This window comes from Suncus etruscus, chromosome 19, assembly GCF_024139225.1.
Source record: "Suncus etruscus isolate mSunEtr1 chromosome 19, mSunEtr1.pri.cur, whole genome shotgun sequence".
NCBI lineage: Eukaryota > Metazoa > Chordata > Mammalia > Eulipotyphla > Soricidae > Suncus > Suncus etruscus.
The window spans coordinates 4,552,318-4,578,150 of NC_064866.1; the positions used below are offsets into that span (position 1 = coordinate 4,552,318).

Genomic DNA, 25,833 nt, shown 5'->3' on the forward strand with positions numbered 1-25,833 from the left:
CCAATTTGCAGCAATGACAAATGAAATCCAAACACTTCAGGCAATAAAAATGCACCAAAGCTTAAGATTTTTTCCTTGAAGAGATCCCTCAAGGGATTCCTTGCTGCAGTGTTTGAGATTATCTTCACCTCTAACCTCACCACTTCAGTCTGATTATCTGCTTTCCCACAAAAATCTATGTGCCTGCCTTAGATATGAGTGGCTAGATCTGTAAGGATTGGTGCTTCTCTCTTTCTCCATGCCTGTCCATTTTAGACAATCCTTTCTTTCAGTGGGAAAAAATACAAAAAGAAACCCTTAATCTTATACACTAACCACCTGCAAACCTAGTGGGAAACCCAGAGCACATTTAAGAAGAGCAAACCAGGGGCCTGGAGAGATAGCACAGCAGCGTTTGCCTTGCAAGCAGCCGATCCAGGACCAAAGGTGGTTGGTTCAAATCTCGGTGTCCCATATGGTCCCCCATGCCTGCCAGGAGCTATTTCTGAGCAGACAGCCAGGAGTAACCCCTGAGCACCGCTGGGTGTGGCCCAAAAACAAAAACAAAAAAAAAAAAAAAAAAAAAAAAAGAGCAAACCTGCAAAAGGCTGTTGTCTATCTGTTCTCATTCTAGCAAAGGAGAAAGAAGGGCCTGCTTAGAAAATGTCTAGCTCTAGCTCCTTTAGTTTGTTTTATTTACCCAGAGGCAGGCTAGCTAGAGAGTGGAAGAGCCTGCAGGATATTAAAAAAAACACACACACACACACAAGAGACAGTGCCCCAGTCTACCAGTTTCTGACAATGTCTTGCACCGTCCCCAAAAGCTGAGAGCTTAAAACTGGGTGCTCTTCATTTTCTCTTCTTCTGTCCCCCTCCAGTTGCTTGCAGTAGCTCTCTCTGTGCAGAAAATGTAAGAGGATCCGGCTACATGGCTATGGATTAAGCTTCAGGGGGGGCTAGGCAAGCCAGGGTGAGCTGTGGAGATGAACAGATGCAGAAAGCAAGTAGATATAGAAAGAAGAGAGCACGTAGGAACTTCTATATGTTACCGTATGCACCTATTGTGACCTTGTTTTGTTTCTGCATGGTACATTCTACCAAGGCATGCAGGTTTATGATAGAGCTCCATACCATGATGTGTGTGTGTGTGTGTGTGTGTGTGTGAGAGAGAGAGAGAGAGAGAGAGAGAGAGAGAGAGAGAGAGAGAGAGAGAGAGAGAGAGAGAGAGAGAGAGAGAGAGAGAGAGAGGAGTAAGCTCAATCTGTTGGACAAGTGAGTTTTACACCTGGTTTTGTGCTTCTCCTCCCCAGATACTCGCATCCACCTCGTACATGCAAGCTCTCAAAACTGGCGTATATAGTAGTAGTTCATGGGGTCCCCAATTATTTCGGGTTGTGCACTGGAAGTTTCTCAAAATTTGTTGCTTTGAGGTTGGCATACTAAAGACACAAGAACTCCTGGTTTGTCATCTACCAGTCTAGTCTAACTCGGGGGAAGCAAAGAGGCTGCAGGGTCGTCCAGGAATAAATGAGCATTCAGGTTTCTTTTTTTTTTTTTTTTTTTCCTTGCCTTAATGCCCAAAGGCATTAACTCTTTGCACTCAGGAGCTTGGTGACTTGAGCCCCAGTTCTAGGTTCCGCTTCCAGCGAAGAGTGGCAGAACTGAAGCAAGAGCAGCCTGGTGCAGCTGGTGCAAAGCAAAGACAAAGGTACTGGCTTGCAGGCTTGCAAGCCTGCTATCCTGGGGGTAAGAGGAGCTGGGCCTGGGGGTGGGGTGGGGGCAGGATTTCCTTGCCTCTAGGGTGCAGCAGTCGCTGTAAGCCTGGCCTCACAAGGCCCCCTTTGTGGAGGGGCTGAGTTTCTCCCCCAGTGAACAATAGTGCAATTTTGCAGCCTGCTAGCCCAAACTATTCCTGTTACCCCTCGGCCCGCCGAAGGCGAGGAAACCGGGTGGCACATTTTTATAGCCGCAAATATAAAAATCGGGGGGGCTTTCTCTCCTTTCGCTCACTCCCTACCCTTACCCCCAACGCCCCCGATAGAAAGCAGATAAATTTATGAAGGGCGAGCTAAGAGAATAATTACGGGGTGAAGGCCGTTAAATTTTATTTCCAGTCCCAAAGGCAAAACCTGCGATTTTATTGCAAACATCTGGAAGGACCGAGAGGTGGGCACACTGCTGGTTTTAAATAAACACAAAGGGTTTTATTTCGCGAAAACAAAATAACATCATTAAAGACCCTTTGGCCCCCGCGGACTTTTATTTAGTTATTTATTTTCAAGTGTGAGGGGGTGGCTGAAGACTCTATGGTGAGGTGAAGGAGCTTTCCTTTTCTGCTCCTGGGAACCTCGAAATGAGTGAGACACTGACTTAAAACGTGGTGTAAGGAGATACCTTGAACTGTCTTTTTTAGATGACATCGGACACACTATTCCTGAATTCTACCATTGCCCTCATGCTAGGAGATGCCAAGGCAATTGAGCCTTCCTATAACTGGGCACCGTTCTGGACAGCCAGGGTGAAAGGGGAAATAGTGGCAAATCGGCATGTGAACCCAGGTTCCCAAAGATTTGATTCCAACAATAAGTAACTTCATCTCGGGTTGGTTCAGTTTTCTACTTCTTATTGCCTCCACTCTTTTGTTGGGTTGTGAATATTTATTTAGAAGCTCATTCATTCTACCTCTGAAGGGGGTGAACAAACAACAACAACAACAAAGGTTTCACACTCTTTCTTGCCTTGTCTAAAGTCCATACAGTTTCTAAGTGAGATGGACTTGTTAGTAAGCTTTACTGCACCCCCATATCTAAGGATCATGATTGCTTTACACCGAGCCAGAGAGATGCAGTCTTTTTTTTTAATTCCTTCCTCAAATTAGTTGTCCTGCACCCTGGAACACCTTTAAGTGAACCCTGACATGATGTACTGGACAAAAATTTTAAGATTGGAAGCTTTGTTTTCAGTGGTTGAGAACTGCAAATTCAGCAGCTCAGAAATCCTTCAGCATTGAGGGCAGGGTGTTAGTTTTTAGGGGGCTGAAAGTGGTGTGAGAAGAAGAAAGCAAGGACAGATGTACAGAGGATGGAGAGGCTTTGCTTCTGGGGAGCTTTTTCTAGGTTGGGGAACTCTGTTGCTCCTTTGTTTTTGTTTTTGTTTATTTGGGGGTTATAGTCAGTGGTGCTTAGGGGTTACTCTTAACTCTGCAATCAGAAATTACTCCTAAAGGTGCTAGAAGGGACCACATGGGATGCAGGAATTGAACTGGTCATCAGCATACAAGGCAATCACCCTACTTGCAGCATTGGTGCTTCAGCCCTGTCTGTGATTGTCCTTTGAACAATCACAACTTCTGGACATTATTTTAGGAGAGTAAGCATCACTTTTGCTCACTTCTTTATCTTGCTTGCTATCAAGGCAAGGCCTGGACATCCATTTCCTATGTCCTAGTAATGGTCAGTGAATTCCTCCTTCCCCTACCTCCAGGAACCCCCATTCATTTCCAAATTCTGAGCAGCTTGGCGGACCTTTTCTAGCATGCTGGATTCCTGCAGGAGGTAGCTAGGGCTTCCAGGTTTGTATTTGTCCATGAACTTCAAGTCTGAAGGAAACTCATCACAGACTAGACTCACTTCTTGTAGACCCCACTTGGGCTCAGAAGTTGGAGCTTGTAAGGGATAAACTTGAGAATAAGTCTTTTCTACCTGATCTTACTCTTACGTTGACCTTTAAAAGGAGAGATAGACAAGGAGAAATTTTGCAAGCACCTTGCTGAAAGTAGAAGTAAAATTATCACCATTTTTGCATTTACTCAATTCTTTCCACTCTCTTTTATTACTTCCTGTTTGCTTGCATACATTGCTGTCACAGACATTAAGTCACTTTTCTTCCTCTTCCTCCTCTTCTCCCCAATCAGATAGGATCAATATACTAATATGGGGGGGAAATATCCATTAATCCCCACACCACAAAAAGGTAAGTTGCCTTGCACCGGCGTCCACTGGCCTAGAGAATGCTATTTATGTACATGCTTATTTTAGACTTCAAAACAATCATTATAGTCTAATTAATATTAAAGCCCTAATTCACAATTTCAGCACGAGATTGGAATGAGTTGGGGGCAGCTGGGCAGCCTACAAAAGTGTTGATTTGAGTTTCCTGGGGGACTATATGGAGTAATTTTTTTTTTTTTAGGAGTAGTCTTTAGGGGGCTGAAAGTGGTATGAGAAGAAGAAAGCAAGGTCAGATGTGCAGAGGATGGAGAGTTTCCCTGCCTTCTCCATGTTATCTCCTGGACACTTTTACTTTCCGAATTTTTATTTAGATTCATCGGTCACCAAAACTTCCAATTTGAGAAACTTTGGTGACCTTAGGAGGAGAGTGTGTGGTCTCAGGTGTGACCACTTTCCAGTGGAGAAGACCAAGGCACGAAGCTCTCAGATGGAGCTGAGAAAATACTGGCAGGACAGGGGAGAAAATTGGTTGAAGGGCAGAGACTAACCACTTCACCCCCGGTCTAGTTTCTCTTGGGGAGAGAGAGTACTCTGGGCTGTGGCACTGAAATGAAAATCCAGAGTGGGGCCTGAGGCCCGCTTGGGCTTTGCTCCTTTTCTGAAGATCCCCGTGCAATTCAGTCATATTCTACTTAAAGGTTTTCACAAACTAAAGCTGAGGGGTGGAATTGGTCTCACCAGTCTCGCTGCCCACATTTGCTTAACAGCACTGTGAACGAGCTACCACAGCGTTCAGGGCTCATCTTGTGATCCTAGATTTTTGGGGTGCTGCACCGGAATCTCCCAAGTTGGAGTCAGAGACTTGTGGAAGGCCCTGCCAGCAAAGCCGAAGTGAAATCATAATTATCTAGTGGCTTTTCCGCCAGATAATTATCTGATCACTAGATTAATGCCACTAGATAATTTTTCTGCATTTGCTGGGCTACTAGCTACTTCACTTGCTAGCTGGATTTCTATTTGATTGCCTGTTTAAAAACAAAACAAAACAAAAACAACTACATTTGCTCTGGGCCTTAAGGGGCAGAGATAGAGACAAATCTACAATTTCGCCATGCCAACCATAATAGCCAGCATTAGATTTTCTGATTCCTCGGATTCAAGTGGAAATGAGGCATTTCGGAGGCCCAATGCTGCCCCCTTCACCCCCGTCCTACAAAGGTGGGAGGGAAATCGGTTCTCACCCCCTGAGAACTTGACACGCAGTGGGGGTCCCCAGAAAGTTCCTACTCTGCCCAGGTCGGGACAGTTGTTAGGACTTGTGCATTAAGACCTCTGCGTGGTTGCTGGCGCCTTGGGTTCAGGATTTTTGCTTTGGGATAGAAAGCTTCTCAAGCGATCTATTTAGGTTAGAAACTCGAGACCACTTTCCAACTTGGCAAGACCAAATTTTCTACCCCACTGAACTTGCCCGGAGAGGGGCTGCACCCCGGGTTTTCCTGCAGTCCGGGATCCCTTTGCAGGACCTTCTGCAAAGCCTTTTGCCAAGTAGTGTGGGAAACCCGATTGGGTTTTGAGCTCCTTTCAAATAAATCCCTTAAGGCCGCAAGATCCTGAAAGACTTTTCTTCCTTACTTTCCTACCTTCCTTACCTACTTTCTTTCATATTTTTTATTTTCATTTTTTATTTTCTTTCTTTCTTCCTTTCCCTTTCTTTCTTTCTTTCTTTCTTTCTTTCTTTCTTTCTTTCTTTCTTTCTTTCTTTCTTTCTTTCTTTCTTTCTTTCTTTCTTTCTTTCTTTCTTTCTTTCTTTCTTTCTTTCTTCCCCTTTCTTTTTCTTTCTTTCTTTTTCTTTCTTTCTTTCTTTCTTTCTTTCTTTCTTTCTTTCTTTCTTTCTTTCTTTCTTTCTTTCTTTCTTTCTTTCTTTCTTTCTTTCTTTCTTTCTTTCTTTCTTTCTTTCTTTCTTTCTTTCTTTCTTTCTTTCTTTCTTTCTTTCTTTCTTTCTTTCTTTCTTTCTTTCTTTCTAGTGAAGGGAGGGTCAGCGGGTCGGGGAGACACCATTTCTAGGACAATCGGACTTAAAGAGAATTTAGGAAAATAAAATTTTTACTGTTAAAATTCTACCCCTGACCAGCCCTTTTCCTTGGATTTTATGGAGCAAGTGTTCAGAGCAGGCGAAGCTTAGCTTGGTGTCCACACCGCAGAGGAAGCCCGCATAGACTCAGTGTGGGCCCAGCCAGGGATCCTCCTGCTAAGCTAAATAAACCCCAAGACCCCAAAGCGACAAGGACTCCTGCAGGTAGAGGTTCAAAGAGAAGCGACCTTCAATTTATTTTTTATCAAGCGCCTTGCTAAACAGTCTTTTGAAGGTTGACTTGGAATATTATATTTCTCTTCCTCTTTCTTTCGTTTTGCCCCAATCAAATGATTTAGAAAGCTTTGGACAGCAAAAAGAAAAAAAAAAAAAGAATCTGCATGGCTCTTAATAAAATAAAAATTAAAAGTAAGAACTAGAAGCTTAAAAGTTTTCAAAAGCATCTGGGTGCCATGCTGAGAGAGGCAAATTTCTAGCATTTTATTTTAGTGAGGAGGGGACATTTGACATTTTGTCAGAGTCTTCCAGTTTCAGATCTGTAACTTCAAATGACTCTGAGTTTTTAGGGTCTAGGAAATCGCATTGATTTGGGTAGAAAAGGCAGGATTGGGGGACTGGCAGGAGTTGGGAGTTGGTCTCAGTGTAGTCCAGAGAGCAATTTCCAAGTTGGTTGGTTTCCCAGGAAAGAATTCTGGGGATACCGGGAAGCCAGGGGTTAAACCAGGCTCAAGTACAACCCGGGGACAAGCAACCGGGGAGTGTTGGCCCAAGACTTAGTCTTTCTGCTGCCTGGATTGGCTTGCCTAGTCTGGGTTTCTCCTATTCCCTCAACCTCATTGGTCGGGCACTGGTCTTTTTCCCCTCTGCCTGGCTCTTCCGAGCCCCCTCCCTCTGGAGTGCAAAAGCCGGCCCCCAGCTCCTTGGGAAAGGAAGGAAGGAAGGAAGGAAAGAAAGAAAGAAAGAAAGAAAGAAAGAAAGAAAGAAAGAATTTAGAGGGGGAGGGAAAAAAGAACCCAACTTTCACAGAAGTTTAGATCTAGAGGAAGATCCAGAGAGCAAGAGGGAGAGGGAGGAGAGAGAGAATAAAAAAAAGAAATAAATAAATAAAGATGAAATCCAGTGGGCTTAGCCTCTGAGCGCCAGCCCTTGTGGGTGGGATTCAGGAACGGGGCGCTCATGCAGCGGGCGGGCAGTGCTCGGGACGCTCGTTCCTAGCGGTAGGAACAGGGGAGCAGGTTCGGAGAAGGAGTGGAGAGGCTTTTGGGGACCTGCCAAGCAGTTTTTTAGCCTCTCCCGGGCCTGGCCCGGTGGGCAGTTTGGAGAGTTGAGCAGGGCTGAGTCCAGGGGGGTGTGCAGGAAAGTGGGGTGTGGGGGCTAAGATGAGCGACAGGAGAAGGTCTGCAGTCGCCCTGAGCTCCCGAGCACATGCCTTCTCCGTGGAAGCCTTGATCGGTTCCAATAAAAAGCGGAAATTGCAAGATTGGGAGGAGAAGGGGCTGGATCTGTCCATGGAGGCGCTGAGCCCCTCGGGTCCACTTGGAGAAACTGAAGACGGGGCCGCACCCGGCCTGGAACCTCACCCGGGTGAGTGACTTGGGGGACCCGGGGTTGGGTGGTCAGGGGATGCTGGAGTTTGGGGGCAGAGAAAGGAGTAGAAGGAAACCCCACGGTGGACACCCGGCCTGGCCTGGGACTCCCACATTTTTAGAAAAGTGAAAATGTGGGGGGATTTTGCAAACCCCCACATCTGCATTCCATTTTTCCATAGACAATTTTGGGAAAAAAAAATACTGGGCCGTTGACTTGCCTTGCCCACACTCGCTTTTCACCTTACACTCTTGCTATGCAGCTGGTGCTTACCCCAAAGCACTCCCAGAATGAGGACAGGCATGAATCCGAAGAAGTTGGGGGGGACTTACTGCTCTCAGGACTCTCCCAGGCACCCCACTCTCAAAAAAATGCTCCTTTGGTCCTATGTCGCTTTTGCAATTCGCTCCTCGGAGGCTCAAAAAGTCACCCCAAGTTTCTCCTCTGAGGGTTCATCTATGTCCCCCTTACTCCAGGCAACAACGAAGCAGAATTTGATTATTTTTTTTTTTTGATTTGTTGATATTTAGATAATCTACGCTGAGACTCTCTTTCTTTCACCCTGGGTCACTTTTGGGGACCTAAGTCTCTGAATATTGGGGTGGTGGGTGGACGTGAGGGTCGGTGCGATTTCGGTTTACTTGGGTTTGAGATCTGCGCACATTTTATGAACATAATGGATCCAAATCCAAGTCTCTATTTTTTAACCAGCCCAGGAGTGAGGGGATAATTGAACTTTGTGTTTTAAGTGCCAAGATTTCAACTGTGCAAAATAGCTTTGGGGAACAGCTGTTAGGGCAAGAATTGTGTCTCACTGCTTGTATGTACTAAGTGTGCGAGCTTTCACAGACATGCAAGCACGCGCGCACACGCTGGCAATTTGCAGTAGTTTCTGGGACTTTTCTGCCAGGACTTCTAAAAACTCTTCTGGAGATGTCCTACCGACCCACCAGAATTGGGGAGTAAACTCCAGGCCGATCTGCGGAAATTTGGGGAGGGAGATGCCATCCGAAAAAAACCTCCTGGAGCTGCCTCGGGTGCAAGAGCTTTGGGGGACCGACTGAGCTTGAGGCCCAGAGATTTTTAGGGGCTGGAAGAAAGCTAGCCGAGCCAAGGAGGGACAGCTGTCGCTTACATTTTTTTCTTTCACCAGTGACAGTTCAATTTCCATGCTCCCGAGGCTAATAATAACGCGATTAGCCGGTGACCTGTAGAGACAGAGTTTTATGAATTCTCCGTGTTTTTGTGGCCTGTTACGGTATTTGGATTTAGTGCTGGGGAATTATTTTTATTAGTCGATGAAAAGAAAATTAAAAGGAGATTTATTTCAGCTGCTCGTGGGTTTCCCAGTAGTTGGATGCGGGGTGCCTGTTCACGGGGACCCTGGTGCGGGACAGTCCAGACCCCAGGAAGGGACACGGTGGCTTCTTACTGTGTCTTAACCCAGGGCCCACCAGGCCAGACCCCGTTCTAGAATTTATTTGTCAGAATCTTGTTGAGCTTTCACCCAATTTAGTAGTATTTAGTAGTTTTTCTGGCCTTACGACTCACCATTTATTTGGGAGGTTAAATGATTTTGTTTTCTGGGTCGGTTTAAAAAAAAAATAAAAGGCTGAAGTTACTCAACTGCTGGACAGACGTGGGCAGACCCAGGTTAGCGGGTACTATTTCCTAAAATGGGGTCCAGATCGTCGGGTTCGGACTTAGGGTGTTCAAGTGTATTCAGAGGGTCCGACTCACCAGAGGTCATGTTAAAGTTTCTCTAACATGCAGCACTCTCTTCTTGCCCTTCTCAACCCTAAGAAAGGAAAAGACAAAAAGTGAGGGTAACCCCAGCTATGTAAGCCTTTGGATTTGGGTCCAGAAACGTCCTCTTGCTTCAGAGGGAGGAATGAGGGCCAGAAAGGATCAAGATAGACAAATACAGATATGACCTATCCCCATAACTTTAAAAATAAAAACACAACTTAAAAATTTGTTTCAAGAACAAAGTGGGGCTTTAGGTTAGAAGAAGAAAATCAAACAAACAACAACGACGAAATTTCGAATTGTTTGTGAGGCAAAGGCTCATTAACGGATGAAGAAGAAAACCAAAGCTTTGAATTTACAGCCGAGAAGCAAAGACATACCGAGTTCGGGGCTCAGTTTTGGCTTCGGGATCTCCCAGCTGGAGCCCCCACAAAGGTTAAGATTTTCTTAGGAACCGGAGGCGGCACCAGAAGGAACCTTGTGGGATCTCAGGCGGAGGTGGGGTGAGCTTAGTGGGGCAGAAGGACAGCTGAGGCCTCGAAAACTGGATGTGATCAGAGAGTGAAATCCCGGGCCTTTCTCTAGCTCCCTGTCTCCAACAGCACCCAGGGGAACACAGAACCCCACTTCCAAATATGATTGTATGTATTGATTCTGGAAGTTGGAAGAGGTGACTTGGAGGTCCTTTTCATTGTTTTCCAAACCCAGTGGTTTATCTTGGGCCTGGCCGGGTCTTCCATTTTTCGACCACCCGACCACCACAGTCCTTCGGCCACCTAAGGGTGCTAAGTTAGCATCTGGGCTCCACAAACTTAATTCAAGAATTCACAGCTACAAAACCAAGCCAATTGGAGGGGGGGGGGGGCAGGACTCAGCTCCCAACACAAGCCACCCTGGAGCCACCCAGGATTTCTTTCTTGTCCTCAACCCAACCGCACATCTGCCTGAAGGCCACCACTGTGTCAGGCCTCCCGGCCGAGCCCTAGGGTCTTGGCCATCCTCCAAAGATCTGAGTCAGTTTTTAATGGTTATTAAATGGTTTTTATTCAAACATGTTCTTTCTTTCCATCCCCACCTCTACCCCGTTGCCTCTGGATGGAGCTGTTAAATTTTAGTTGGGGTGCCCACCGGCCAGTCTGGGACCCGGCCCACCAGAGGACCCGCAAGTCTGGATTGAGGACAATTTTCCGCATTGCCTGGTGGTCCCCTTCCAGGAGAGCCCAATGGGGCGTCCCTTGCAAAGCAATGTGCTTGCAATGTTCCCACATCTTTAAGAGAAGTTGCTGGGTTCAGGGTTCAGTCGCGCAGTAGAGTGGGTAACTATGCTTGTCACTGAGCTATGACTTCTAACGCCTTCTGGACTCCAAGAAAGACATTTTGCAACCTGGATCTCTTGCAACAGCTGTTCGGGGAGCGGCCTGGAAAGTATATTCAAGCCATCTGTACCTCAATTTCAGCCGCAGCTTTACCGGTCTCTCCAGCTCCACTCGGGGCCTTTGGTCCCCAAATACCAGCGACAGCGGCCAAGTGTCCCGCGGAGTAAAATCATTTACACCTCTTGTCTGGGATTTCCCGGACCAGCAGCTCGAGGGGAGTGAGTGAGTCTTGCAGGAGTGGTTTTCACGGGGAACAAGGCAGCGGGGAGGCTGCGCGTGTGGGTGCAAAGCCTGTGGGAGCCGACTCGAAGACGGCAGATTCTTGCAAGGCTAGGTTCAAACTATCATAAGTAAGAGAGAGAAACAGAGAAAGAGAAGGAGGGAGGGAGGGAGTGAGCGAGTGAAACATAGAGGGGGGGAGAAAAAGAAAGAAAGAAAGAAAGAAAGAAAGAAAGAAAGAAAGAAAGAAAGAAAGAAAGAAAGAAAGAAAGAAAGAAAGAAAGAAAGAAAGAAAGAAAGAAAGAAAGAAAGAAAGAAAGAAGAAAGAGAAGAAAGAAAAAAGAAAGAAAAAAGAAAGAAAGAAGAAAGGAAGAAGAAAGGAAGAAAGAAAGAAGAAAGGAAGAAAGAAAGAAGAAAGGAAGAAAGAAAGAGGAGGAAAGGAAGGGAGAGGGGAGAGGGAGGGAGCTGAGGAAGGGCAAGGGAGAGAAGACAGATGGGGAGAGAGAAAGATGGGGAGAAAGAAAGTTGGTGAGCGAGAGGAGGAGGAAGGGAAGGAAGAGGAGAGAAAGAGGAAGGGAGGGAAAGAGCAAAAGATGGGGAGAGAAAGGTGGAGTGAGAGATGGAGAGAAAGAAAGAGAAAGATGGGGAGAGAGAAAAATGAGAGAGCCATTATCTGAGAGCCCCCACTTTTCCGGTAAGGAAATCAGCCCAGAGCTCTGGATTCCTCTCCTTTCGAATTATTGAGACCAATTGGCCACCAGAATTTATCTGCGGCGTGACTCTTTTGCTCAGGAATCAAAGACGAGATTTGAATCCTCTTCCCATCCCAAATCTGCAAAGGAACCCCAAAGCGAAATCGGAGGAAAAGTCTTTGCACTGACATTTTTTTGTTTGCGTTTGTTTGTTTTGTTTTGTTTTGTTGCTTTTTTTGTTTTTGTTTTTAAATAATATCTTTATCTAAGCACCATAATCACAAACAGGATTGCAGTTGGGTAAGGGAAGAAAAAGCTGATTTTACGCCTTGGGACCATGAACGCGCTGGTCCGGAGCAAGCACCAGGCAGGGCGCAATCCTCAATCCTGAACCTGGAAGCCTAGAAGGAAAAAATGACTCCCTTTGGGGGAGGTCCCTAAGTGTCAACTGGGGTTCCTAGGTGCAGTGCGCCCCACTAGCTCAGCCCTAGAGGTTATAGCCTGGACCCCGATTCAGAAATCAGGGGTGAGGCCTAGGAAGTGCGCCTAGGAGACCTGAAGTGGAGGGACGGCTGAAGCAAAATAGAATTCATTGGGGGTCATTTATTCTTCATGGGACAGCGAGGGTCCCAGTTTCCAAAGACCCCTTTAGCTGCTGGGAGGACCTGGGCTCAATCTGGCGCTCCCGGGAATGCCGGTGAGGGGAAAGCGCACTGCACAGGTTTCTGGAAGCAAGTGGGGACACCCGCTCCGGCTTCTAGAAGAAGCCACTAGGAACAAGAAATCGCTCTCATTCCCTCCGGGCCATGGCTAGGTGAATTGCTGGAAGGCTGATGTGGAGGACAGAGTCCTGGAGCTAAGTTTTGGGGCGATGGTTTGGGTTTGGGCCGCCGCTCTCCATCCCTCTGGGCACCCCGTAGAAGGGACGCAGCAAGCGGTCTGGTACGGGGCTGACCCTTACCTGCTCCAAAGCCCACCTCTGCCTCTCCAGAGGGGTCAGATCTAATGGGTTAGAAGTGAGGGTATAAGGTGTGGCACAAAGACTTTCCTGGATCAACTCACAATTTCGGAGTTAGGCGATTTGCATCTCCACGCTCGCTCCCCTTATATTGATTTATTTGACATTTTCTTTTCTTTCTTCTCTTTGTTTCTCTTCTTTTTCTTTCTTTCTCTCTCCTTCCTTTCTTCTCTTTCTTTCTTTCTTTCTTTCTTTCTTTCTTTCTTTCTTTCTTTCTTTCTTTCTTTCTTTCTTTCTTTCTTTCTTTCTCTTTATTTCTCTCTCTTTCTTTCTTTCTCTTTCTTTCTCTTTCTTTCTTTCTTTCTTTCTTTCTTTCTTTCTTTCTTTCTTTCTTTCTTTCTTTCTTTCTTTCTTTCTTTCTTTCTTTCTTTCTTTCTTTCTTTCTCTTTCTTTCTTCCTTCCTTCCTTCCTTCCTTCCTTCCTTCCTTCCTTCCTTCCTTCCTTCCTTCCTTCCTTCCTCTCTTTCTTTCTTTCTTTCTTTCTTTCTTTCTTTCTTTCTTTCTTTCTTTCTTTCTTTCTTTCTTTCTTTCTTTCTTTCTTTCTTTCTTTCTTTCTTTCTTTCTTTCTCTTCCTTCCTTCCTTTCTTTTCTTTCTTTTTCTTTTCTCTTCTCTTCTTTTCATTCTCTTTTGTGAAGCACAGCCAGGGGTGGGAAAGAATAAAAGACATTCAGACATCGAACCCAAGCCTCTGGCTTGCATTGCAAAGCAATGTAGTCCGCTTTCTCTTAGACTTCCAGTGCTCTTTCTTAAAACATCAACACACAAAACAAAACAAAACAAAATAAAAAATGGTTTATTGGGTTTTAGAGCTGGCCACTTTTGGCTTTTCTGATTTTATAGGTGAAATTCCCAGAAAGAAACGTTTGTCGGGTGAGGTTAAGACTGGAGGGGTGGATTGTGTCTCCTACTTTGTAGTTCAGATGAAATTTGTACCTTGCCACATAACCATTGCCCTCCCCTCATCTTTAACACCATAAGCATCTTTTAATTGTCTACAGAGTTTAATATTTCTTAATATATACAACTTCTGTAAAGTGAGTCAAGAATGAGATGGAATGCCTGACCTATGAGCCCAAACTAAAATAATTAGGTACATATCGGTATTTTGTGTTTCTTGCATTTGTTTATGATTGTCTTAGTGTATGGGGATATAGACTTATTTGGAAGTTAATTCAACACACTTAACCATAAAGGGTTTCTGTGTCAAAAATCAAAACATTTTGTTTATCTAAATTTCTCTAAGGGCATTGTTAGTAATAAATAATGAATGTTTGCAAACAAGCACTAATATTAATAAAATTAGAGCACTTTTTGAGAGTAGTTATTGGCATTGTTCTTCCTCTTTTTCTTCTTTCCTTCTTTCTGTCTCTCTTTTTCTTTCTTTCTTCTTCCTTCCTTCTTTTCTTTCTTCTTCCTCTTTCTCTTTCTTTCTTTCTTTCTTTCTTTCTTTCTTTCTTTCTTTCTTTCTTTCTTTCTTTCTTTCTTTCTTTCTTTCTTTCTTTCTTTCTTTCTTTCTTTCTTTCTTTCTTTCTTTCTTTCTTTCTTTCTTTCTTTCTTTCTTTCTTTCTTTCTTTCTTTCTTTCTTTCCTTCCTTCCTTCCTTCCTTCCTTCCTTCCTTCCTTCCTTCCTTCCTTCCTTCCTTCCTTCCTTCCTTCCTTCCTTCCTTCCTTCCTTCCTTCCTTCCTTCCTTCCTTCCTTCCTTCCTTCCTTCCTTCCTTCTTTCTTTCTTTCTTTCTTTCTTTCTTTCTTTCTTTCTTTCTTTCTTTCTTTCTTTCTTTCTTTCTTTCTTTCTTTCTTTCTTTCTTTCTCTCCTTTCTTCTTTTTTCTTTTCTTTTAGTTCCCCACCCAGTGGCGCTCAGATCTTACTTCTGGCTTTGCACTCTGGATTCACTTTTTGTGAACTCCCAGGATCTTATGGGGAATCACATCTGATTGGCCCTGTGCAGGACAAGTGCCTTACCTTCTTCTGTTCTATGTCTTGAACCCTAAAAGTTCTTTCTTTAAGTGACAAAAACAAAACAAAACAAAACAAAAAAAACAAGCAATCAAGCAAACAAACAAAAGGCTATTCTGGCCTGCACACATTTTATAAGGGGACAGATCAGATTGGCATTTCACATTTCTTTTTGGAAATTCAGGAATCTGTGCAATGATACCAACAGTGTAGCTGTAGAGAATAAAATTCAGCTGTAGAGAATATTTAAATGTTTTTTTCTCTAGCTTTAATCATTTGATATAATTCTCCACAAAAAAAAGAGAGAGAGAAGAAATAAATGCAGTGTAGAATCTTTCCCCCTTCTTTCCTTCATTGATGTGATTTGCTTTTGTTCTTTCCTTTTTCTAGCAAACGTTGAGTTTTATATGTGCTTTTCTGATATCCTTAAAGGTCTGCATGGGGAGAAGCAATTAGCAAATTGAGACATTAGGATCTGTTTATATTTGGGGGGACAGGAATAATCATTAACTAATTTAAGTGAGGCCCTAGCTCTGAGTGTTAGGGGTGGAAAATGAGACCCAGTAAGGAGGGCCAGAGGTGAAGTGGGAAGAGGTGGAAATTCAGGCAACTGGTAAGGAAGGACAAATCAACGTTTATTCCCTGCCATTAATGGCTTCACTCTGAGGTCAGACATTTTGCAGACTGCACACTGATTAGATTTTAATATCGGAAGTGAAAATAGACCCTGTAGTCGCTACTTTTCAATCTGTGTTATTAAAAAAAATACCCTTTACTCTATACATTAAAAAGGCATTAAAGTATTATTTTATATGCCAAGTATACAGATATGCATCTCCAGTTCATATGTTCACAGTTCAATGGGACAGAGATTAATATTTCAGGGGAAAAGAACTATCTTTTCTTTTCCTCCTCCTCCGCCCAGGGAGTCAATTTGACAAATTAGGAACGTTTAAAGAGGCTGAAAAATTGTCACTGCTTGGTAGCAGTTGACAATTAAAGAGAAACCAGGTTTGAAACTGCTACATCTTTGGCACTCTTATTTAATTCTCAAAATAATTGATGACTTTGACCAAAGTGGTAGAATAGGCTCAAGAAAATTTTCTCATTTTTAGAGAACAGATGTAATGAAGAGCTTAGGGAGAATGAAACTTTAAGTAAAAGTGGTTATTTGATTTTTGTGAACAATGATATTTATTTTAGATGAGCAGAATCTGCCCCCTATATTCAGACGAATAATGTTCTTCCGTTCAGAGAAACAATCAAATCATTAGGAGAAAACTGTATGGGCTTGATAGAAATAATGCTTTTTCTATTTATTGTAAAAAGAAATGAGAGGAACACTGTGATCGGGAAAGGTAACTCAAGAACATAAATGTGAAAACCTTCTTATTTGCCCCATCATATTTTTTACAGTGTGGTTTTCGAGGCTTAGAATGAGTTTTCTGTTTGCAAATTTGCCACACAGTTTTAGAGGATCGAAAAGGAAAAAAAAATACACCCTAATTCTGGAGGACATAGATAAAACTCTCTTTGTTCAAAAGCAAAAACGGACTTAAGGAAAACAACAATAAAACAAAAACAAAACGAAAGCCAGCCCAAAAGCACCCGTAGTCACAGTGTCTTAAGGTGACCTAAAAAGTGTTCTAAGGGGTTCACATCACATACTTGCGGCAGCTCCCTCCCCCCAAAACACACTTCCTAACTTTTTATTTATTTTTTATTATTTTATTTTATTTGTATTTTGACCAGTGCTCAGTGATTGCTTCAGTCTCCTCACTCAGGAATTACTCCTGGTAGGCTCTGGGGAACCTTATGGTGGGGTTCCAGTTATCAAACCCGCGTCACAAGCCTGAGTGGCTCAGCGGCTGTTCTGTTCTCAGAAGTGAGTTCTTACCCTCAGCGACCCATAGACTTTCCTTTGAAGAAGCACATTTGAAGAAGCAGAGGTCAGAACCACAGTCTGGGACCCCAAAAGTTAGTTAGCCTCTGGGTTTCCCCTTCCTCTGCTCCCCCAGACTTCCTTTGCTCCTCTCCCAACCTCCTACACATCAAGCAAAGCCCCTTTTCGCTATCCCTCAGGCCCCCTCTCAAAAAGCATAGCAGTCCTTGAACCAAGGAGGGTTTGGGGAGCTGGTCCTTGCTCCCCACACCGGGACAGGGGATTTAGGACGCTCTGGTGACCTTCACAAGTTAAACTCACAGGGCCTGGCAGAGTCTATACTGCGGGTCGGTTGGAGAAACAGGGTTTTTGCAGTCAGGAGTTTTTGCATCCAGGCCTGGTGGGTTCTTAGCTTAGCTGTAATTACATCCTGGATAAATGCGGGTAATCTGGGATAAGTGGGAAGACTGGGAGAGACAACTTCTTATATTCCCCCCCACCAAACTGAACCAAAAAAGCAAAAAAGCAACCCTAGGATCTGACACCTCGAGCCCCGAGGGAAGGTTGTGCTTTGGCTTTCATCAGGCTGGAGAAATTTCCAAGGAATCAAACTGACTTCAAACATAAGCAATTAGAAACCAAGAATCCCTCGGCCTGAAGAATTTTTAATCTTTAACCATTTCCAAATGGGTACTTCGAGGGTCACTAAATATTGCCTAGCCAAGTCCGTTCAAAAAGAAAGTTGTTCTGGGGGCTGGGGGCAAACAGGGTCCATACCCCCAACTCCCCGTGTGCAGCCTGGCACAGATATTCAGGTCTCAGGACCAGGATGGGCATTGCCCATGGCAAAGAAGGGACTGCAAAGGGTTGTTGTTGCTTTTTTTTTTTCTGCTGTTCTTGAAGATAAAGCACAATGAAGTAATTACTGAGAAAAATATGAAGAGAAATGAAAAGGAAGAAAGCATCTATTTTTAAAAAAAAATAATTTCTTTATTTAAAAGTAGAAGGGAAAAACAAAAAAAAAAGCATCTCTAGCCAGCAGGATATCATTTAGCTTCCCTTCTGCTTCAGGCCATCCTTACTCCTAAACTTTTGCTTTGGGCTGCAAAGGCCAGATTTGTCACCTAGAAAGACAGACGATGTGGATTGTTAGTTGCTTCTTGCTCCTGAAAAAATAAGCATCATGCTGGCTAGAAGGAGCACAATAGTGCCCTGATTTGGTTTGACAAGTCTCCACTCTGGAAGCTATTTATTTGATTTATTTTTCACAGTGAAGTTGAAGAGGAGAGGTACGCACATACACACATAATATCCACATGTAGAGAAAAAGAACGTTAGATAGAAGAAATCGATCATAAAACCAATCTTGTAGAGGAGTACTGGATTGTGAACCATTTCAGACACGTTAATTGTTTCTGTGTATAGTAACGAATCTATGACTATTCATTATTATGAATTATTATTCATCTATTATAAAACCATCAGCACAGGACCTCCTGGTCTATATTGTATTTGTGTATCATGGCAGTAAAAGGGCTAGGCTAGCAGAAACTAGACCTAGATGCTCTACTCACATTTTATTAATGTTGGAACCAGACATCTCCATTTAAGTTAGGCAGACGTAGAAATGCTGAGAAGAATGCTTTAAAGTTGTTTCGTGATAGACTTCAGTGCTGGGTTTGTGAAATGAGGGAGAGAGACTTAAGTGATCCCCGAGGCCCCTTTAGCTATACGTTTCTGTATGACCGTTAACCTTTTCATATATATAATTAATAATTTTCTCCTATTGCACCTTGGCTAGAGCTTGACTCATCTTTTACTTTGTTAGAACTAGGGAGATTTTACAGCCATTGTAGAAAGTAAGAGTAATAGCGACATAAAGCAAAAACTCTTTTTTTTATGTTTTTATAGCTAGAATTAAGAGTACTATTAAAGCTCAAGAAAAAGTTTTAGATTAATATCACATGTTCAGAAATCCTGGGTCAGTGATTTCTAGTTCTTTGTGTTTGATTCAACTTATTCTTGTGTGTGTGTGTGTCTCTGTGTGTGTATATATGAATGCCCCAGATCTTCCTGCTAAAAGAATTCTAAGCACCGGTGAACTTAAAGAAAATATAAGTATTTATGCATTCAACATTTTTGCTGTTCTCAGAAAAAAAAAACTGGAAAAAACTTTGAATTTGAAAACTGAACACTGAGAAAAGCAACTTTATCAGCTGGTAAATTGAGGTTTACACCCCCTCGGTCCCAAAGAAAAGTTGTCCTTCATTACCATTTAAGCCCGATGGAAAGCACTAGTAACTATTTTCCATGTCCAGTCCGCTAAGCTGACTTTTTGATCTGGCAGAGATGTGAGAATGCTAAAAGGATGACTTAGTAACAGCAAAACGGTTGTCAACAAGATAGATCAGAAGACGGCTTAACATTCAAAACCTCTATTCATAGCTGCTGAACTTGAGGGCAGGGTCAGAGAACAAACCAGGCCTTGCACACACCTAGGCGACTTTCTCATGTTCTTGTCCTAGGGGAGGGAATTTATTTCCTTACAGTCTTTAGACTTCAAACTCTAGGCACAGCTCTCTACTCTAAGTTGATGCCCCTGTTTTCTGCAAACCAAATCTCAGAGTAAACCTGAATTTAATAGAGTAAATGTCTATTGTGGAGCGAATGGATTTATTCTCTCTTTGAGCCAAGCAATCTTCATTGTTCTTGTATCTCTATACTAGCGCAAGTTAGTGGCACAGAGGGAAAACTCAGTAAAAACCAGCCAGGGATGTAACTCAGTGCTAGAGAATATGACTTGTATTCTGAGTTCTCTATACAGCAAGAACAGCAGTATAATCATAGCAACACAATCAGTGTAATGATAACAAATTATAATATTTATTGACTAGGTATAAATAGTATGTAAGATATGTATCCTATGTGTGTATTACATATGTAAAACACTGTTATGAGACTATTCGTTGTATCATATTTCACAATTATTTTATTTTTATTTGCTGCAGTGCATGAATTAATGAATAATGCTATGTCTGATTTCTGGCTATAACATTTGCTAGTTGTCTAGATTTCATCAACATTTCTTTTTTTTTTTTTTCCTTTTGGAGCCATACTTGGTGATATTCAGGGCATACTTATGACTCTGTATTTAGGAATCACTCTTGGCAGAACTCATGAGACCATATAGGGTGCTCATATGGGGTGATCAAACCCAGGTTAGGAGCTGCAAAGCAAGAGCCTACAGCCTGGGCCAGAGAGATAGCACAGCAGCGTTTGCCTTGCAGGCAGCCTGTCCAGGACCAAAGGTGGTTGGTTTGAATCCCGGTGTCCCATATGGTCCCCTGTGCTTGCCAGGAGCTATTTCTGAGCAGACAACCAGGAGTAACCCCTCGGTATTGCTGTGTGTGGCCCAAAACCCAAAAACAAACAAACAAACAAACAAAAAAGAGCCTACAACCCATTAAAAGGGGAGCAAAGTAAGACAGCATGGTCAAGTCACTTAATTTCTTCAAAACCTAGTTTCTGTATCTGTGAAATAGCAATAGTCCTGGGCACCAGGGCTTATAACTTTTTGATTTTTGATTTTTGGGTCATGCCCGATGGTGCTCAGGGGTTCCTTCTGGCTCTACACTCAGAAATAGCTCCTGGCAGGCTACAGAGACCATATGGGATGCCGAAATTCTAACCATCATCAGTCCTGGCTAGGCTGTGTGCAAGGCAAGTGCCCTACCGCTGTGCTATTTTTCTGTACTCAGGAATCAATTCTGGTAGTGTTCTGGAGATCATATGGGATTCCAGGGATCAAACCTGGGTCAGCCACATGCAAGGCAAGTGTCCTATTTGCTGTATTATTATTGTAACCTCAGAGGACAGAGTCTTGGTATTTGTTGTTAATCCAAGACCACTAGGATTTAGACAGTGACTGCAAAAATCTGAATGAACACCTCAGAAAGTAAAACTTATTTTTAAGGCTGGGAATTAGTTAGCTGGCATAGGGTCGGATGGGTAGAACTAAGGAGATTTAACTTTTTTTAATTCCCTAGAAACTTTTTGTGATATAGAGAGAGGAGTCTTTCCCTGGATGAAGGAAAGTAGAATAATATAAGCTTGCTTCTCTTTAGTCTATTTCAAATATTTTCTATGGGGCCCAGAAATCCCCATAAAGTTTTATATTATTCTATAGAAAATAAAGACATCTCATCTTCATAAGGCCTTTGTAAAGATTGTTCAAATGATGATCCTTTGGCTTAGGATTTTTTTTTACTTTATGGTATAAAAATAATATATTCCATAATTTGTATTTTGAATTTCAAATTGTCATCTTTTTTTTTTTGAGGGGGCACACCTGGTGATACTCAGGGGTTATTCATGGCTATGCCCTCAGAAATTATTCCTGGCTTGAGGGCCCATATGGGATGCTGGGGGTCAAATCACAGTCCATCCTACGTTAACATGTGCATGGCAAATGCCCTACCGCTTGCACAAACCCTCTGGCTCCCAAAATTGTCATCTTTTTCAAGGGGAGCAATATGAAGTGAGCCACAGCCTTCAGACAGCTATTTTGTTCATGAAGGGAAAAACAGCTCTTCTCAATATTTCTAGAGTTAGATGAGAAAGAAAGTGATAACTGTGAAAATAGCACTCTCAGCATCCAGAAACTGATTTTCATTCAATAATTCAAATATTCTTTAGGACTGTTTTATTTTCAACTGTGCCCCTTAATGGTATGAACTCATAAAATCATTGTTTTGAATTTTCAGTACAGTGATCAGTATGTAACATAATATATCTAATACTGTATTCTACAATTGGCCTATTAGGTACTTCCCCCCCCCCCAGTCGTTGGTTAATGTATTATGAATATGCTTAAGGTAGGCTAAGCTGAACTATGATATCTGATACACTAGGTGTATCAAATGCATTTTGATTTCACACATTTCTAATATTTCATGGATTTATCAGGATATGTAAAACTATCATAAGCCAAGAAATAGGGTATTTGGATAGATTCCTCCCTAGGAGGACTCATTGGAATCCAATTGCAATAGTTGAAGCTGCAATAAAGGATTTGTAGGCGCTTCTTGGTTGAGTTAAAAATTAAAAAAAGAATGGGGCCGGAGTGGTGGCGCAAGCAGTAAAGCATCTGCCTTGTGTAAGCTAGCCTAGAATGGACCACGGTTTGGTCCTCTGCATCCCATAGGGTCCTCCAAGCCAGGAGCAATTTCTGAGTGCATAGCCAGGAGTAACTCCTGAGCGTCACTGGATGTGCCCCCCCCCCCCAAACAAAACAAAACAAAAAAGGAGTACACTGGCAAAATAGTTGAAGAGATAAGGTGCTTTCCTTGCATGGAGCCAACCCAGGTTCAATCTCTGGCATCCCATAAAGTCTTTTGAACCTCTTAAATCCTGGGGAGATTTTTGGTTTTGTTTATTTAAGAAAGAAGCACATGTTTCAGTTATTATACTTCTCATCTGGCTATCAAGTTTTTGTTTTTGTTTTTGGGTCACACCTGGCGGTGCTAGGGGTTCCTCCTGGCTCTACATTCAGAAATCGCTCCTGGCAGGCTTAGGGGACCATATGAGATGCCAGGATTCGAACCACCGACCTTCTGCATGCAAGGCAAACACCTTGCCTTCATGCTATCTCTCTGGCCCCCTGGCTATCAAGTTTTATATAATTTTCTTGCTTTTATAGGAGAGAAGTCTGGATTTAATTTAATTATATACTATTAAAAATAACCTCGTTTTGCCCCCAAACTGTGTTATATTAATTCCTGCCAGCGAAGAGAGAAGGTACAATTCCAGGGGAAGAATTTCCACATCAGTCTCATTCTAGAAAACTCCAAGGTCTTCCTCACAATGACCAGGCCTTTTCTGGTCATTAGGAGAAAAGAGGCTGGAGCTTGGTCTCATTCTTCAAAATATTTTCCTATTTCCTATTGATCTCCAAAAGGAGATATTTCTTTATTTTCCCAATCTCATAAGCAACATCTTACCTCAGAATTCCCATAATACTAACACTAGTGGATTATATGAGTAGAGTAATATAATTTAAAGGCACACCCATATGGGACTCTATGCTGGTAGTTTTATTTACATGCATTGAATCTATCATTGTAGTCCTTAAGGGTCATTGTTTTCTTATTTTAGTTTGAGGCTCAAACCAAACAAATACCATATTTTGAATATAATATATATACATATATATTGCATACCATAAGTTCCCCCCCCCCAAAAAAAGTGCATCTTATAGAGAGAATGCTGCCTGGGGCTGAAGCTTGAGTGCAGGGGAGGAGAACCTGAAAACTATATGTGTCTTTGGTCAGGTGCATCTTATAGAACGAAAAATATGGTAACTTCTTCACTGGCACATTGCTCCTCTCCACTTAAAATGGCTTCCATTAAATGTAATCTAGCGGCTCATGAGTCCAAAGTCATTCTCAATACCAACACTCATATTTTTGTGGGGGGACCCAAACCTGATAGTGCCCAGGCCTTACTCCTGGCTCTGTATACAAGGATTATTCCTGTTGGGGGTCAGGGGACCATAAGGAATGTGGAGGATCAAACTCTGGTTGGCTGCATGCAAGGCAAACTCCCTCCCCACCATACTATCCCTCTGGTCCCTAGATTCTAGTATAGACATTGCTGACTCTTTAATTCTATGGTAAAGGCTTTGTTAGTGACAATCTATGTTTGCTAAAACAAAAAATATTAAATAAGATCGATTTACAGTTTTGGGATTTTTTTCTTTGGCCACACACATCACTGAGGGTGACACACAGGGGCTACTCCTGGCTATGAGCTCAGAAATCGCTCCTGGCTTGGGGGGGACCATATGGGACACCAGGGGATCGAACTGATGTCTGTCCTAGGCTAGCGTAGGCAAGGCAGACGCCTTACCCCTTGCACCATCTCTCAAGCCCTAGTTTTGGGATCTTAATCTTCCCATCTGTTAGATCCTGCTGTGTAAGATACTTTCTTCATACCTGCGAGGAGAAAAATCTCAATGCGACAGTAATCTAGGTTGCAGTTCTCAGCTGTGGTCATTTGAACGTGGTATATTCAGTCTTTCCTTTCCAGCATGACTCACTTTTCTTTGACTTTCCTATGGAAACCTCAGTGTCTGACATGTGGTGGCTGTATATATTGCAAGGGATCTTAAACCTCCTCCTCTCAAATCCTCACCGTCAGTCAAATTCAGGGGGCAACTTAAACTGTTTTGTTTTATCCATTCCCTTCTTCCTTCACAATGCGATTCATGGAATCCTATTGGTAATTGACTCAAAATGGAATAGCTTAGAAACATATCAGTTGCAGTGACGAGCAATTCGTGCATTTCTAAGTCGTGCTCAGTTTTTTTTTTTTTCAAATTCAGCAATCATAGCTAAAATCCCTTTGCTATGGATTGAATTTACAAAGGAAGAGATTCTGATTTCCACAGTGGCTTCTTTTTAATGCTCAAGGATTAAGAAACTGCCTTGAGGACCCACAGCGTGTACACCCACTCTCAGACTTCTGGCTTTCACTTTAACCTCTGAGTGACTGCCCAGATTCATTTATTTTCTAACAGCTCTATTTAGAACTGCCTGATTTGGTAGATGCTCTATTATTTGTAGGAATCTTCCATCTTAACAACACACCCTGTACTCTGTTTTGCTGTGTTTCAGGTGGTTGGGATCCTAATGGTGGTTTTTCCAAGGATTTAGGCAACAATGGATTTTATGGTTTTGGGGGGGAGTCCACCTGTTCAATTTTTCCATCACTTTTCCTCCCACGTCAAGAAACCTTCTCTCATAGGAAGTTGGCTGTCTCCCACAGGGATTTGGAGGAAAAACTACACCCCCTCAATTACATTGTGTAGACGTAGCATTAATGTTTTCTAGACCATTGCTGTAAGCTTGATCATATTCCTGCCTATTTACTTGAATAGAAAACTACATTTTAGAAGCTAAAAAGAAAAAGTTGTAAAGTCCATCTCTGCTTCACTCCATTGCTCTCTCTCCTGTTGCCCTACTCTGCTTACTGCAGGCAATAAGTAATGGGATTTGACATGTTCTTGAAGAAACAGAACTGTTAAAACGTGCACACAATTTAAACTATGTGGAGTCATAATATTGAAATATTGAGTATGGTAGAGGATAAAAGAAACTCTGTGATTTTAGGTACCTTACCAAATCTTACCCATGGGATTTTTCCAGTAAGAAATATAGATTCTGTAAAAATAAGACCAGCCGGGCCTTGGCCATTTCATCTTTCCTTCAGTGTTTAGAGTCCAATTTGTCTAACCAGCATTAATCCGGGGAACATTAGATCCCTTCTGGTACAATTGTGGTTGCCTAGATTAGATTATGATATCATAGAAATTTAAGGTATCTCTGTGGTATTCTGACTAGGTGGGAGGTAAAGACTGCAGTAGAAAGCACTTTTTATATACATTGGACAATTTGACTCCTATAGGGATAAGTGAATAGTAATTGCACATGGTGTGATGTGGTGAAATGTGGTGTGGTATGGGGCTGTATGGTGTGTGCATGTGTGTTTGTTTGTATGTAGGCTGGGTTGAGTTGTGGGCTAGAGGGGTGTTGTGGAGAACCGAGTGTAATGGTTCTCAAGCTTGTGTGGATGAATTGGTTCCGGATGTTAACATTTTTTCCTTGGGGCTTGAATACATTCTTCTTTTTTCTTTGCCTGTCTGTTTTGCAGCCCAAATTGCTGGGCTCCTACAGCTGTGTGGCTCATTGCTGCTATATGTTGACTTGATTGCAAGGACATTTTTTTAGACATGTGTATTGGTAGACCTTTGAGAAGATTTCACCTAGCATCATGCTGGACTTTTGAGGGCTTACTTTATTGGGGGGTGGGTTCCATCATCATTTTGTCAGCTGAGAACCAACCCACTGTGGTTACTTTGGACCGCCTCTGTTGGAGAATGAGGATAAAATGTTATCAAAAGCAGATGGTCTTTCATATTTTACAATCAGAAGATATTGTTGGGTGTGGACAATGGAGACAATAGATGGAGATAAAGGAAGAAGCATTTTACAGCAGAGAAGTCCTTGGCTTTTGTTACTTGGGTCTTCTTGACCCAAGCAAAGAGTTCTGGTTATGTGAATTTTTTTGTTTTTGTTTTTTTTGGGCCACACCAGTTTGATGCTCAGGGGTTACTCCTGGCTAAGCGCTCAGAAATTGCCCCTGCTTGGGGGGACCATATGGGATGCCAGGGGATCAAACTGCATCCTTCCTTGGCTAGGACTTGCAAGGCAGACGCCTTACCTCTAGTGCCACCTCGCTGGTCCCTGGTTATGTGAATTTAAACAAATTTCTGCATC

At 42.8% G+C, this 25,833-nt stretch overlaps 1 protein-coding gene across 1 annotated transcript in view; it reads left to right on the forward strand.

Moving 5' to 3' along the window:
* Positions 1–7,400: 7,400 nt before the first annotated feature.
* TBX15 (T-box transcription factor 15) overlaps positions 7,401–25,833 on the forward strand; it is a 134,414-nt gene continuing 115,981 nt past the window's right edge. The window contains exon 1 of the mRNA XM_049765918.1: positions 7,401–7,605. Within this exon, the coding sequence (XP_049621875.1) occupies positions 7,401–7,605 (205 nt within the window). The remainder of the gene's footprint in view (positions 7,606–25,833) is intronic.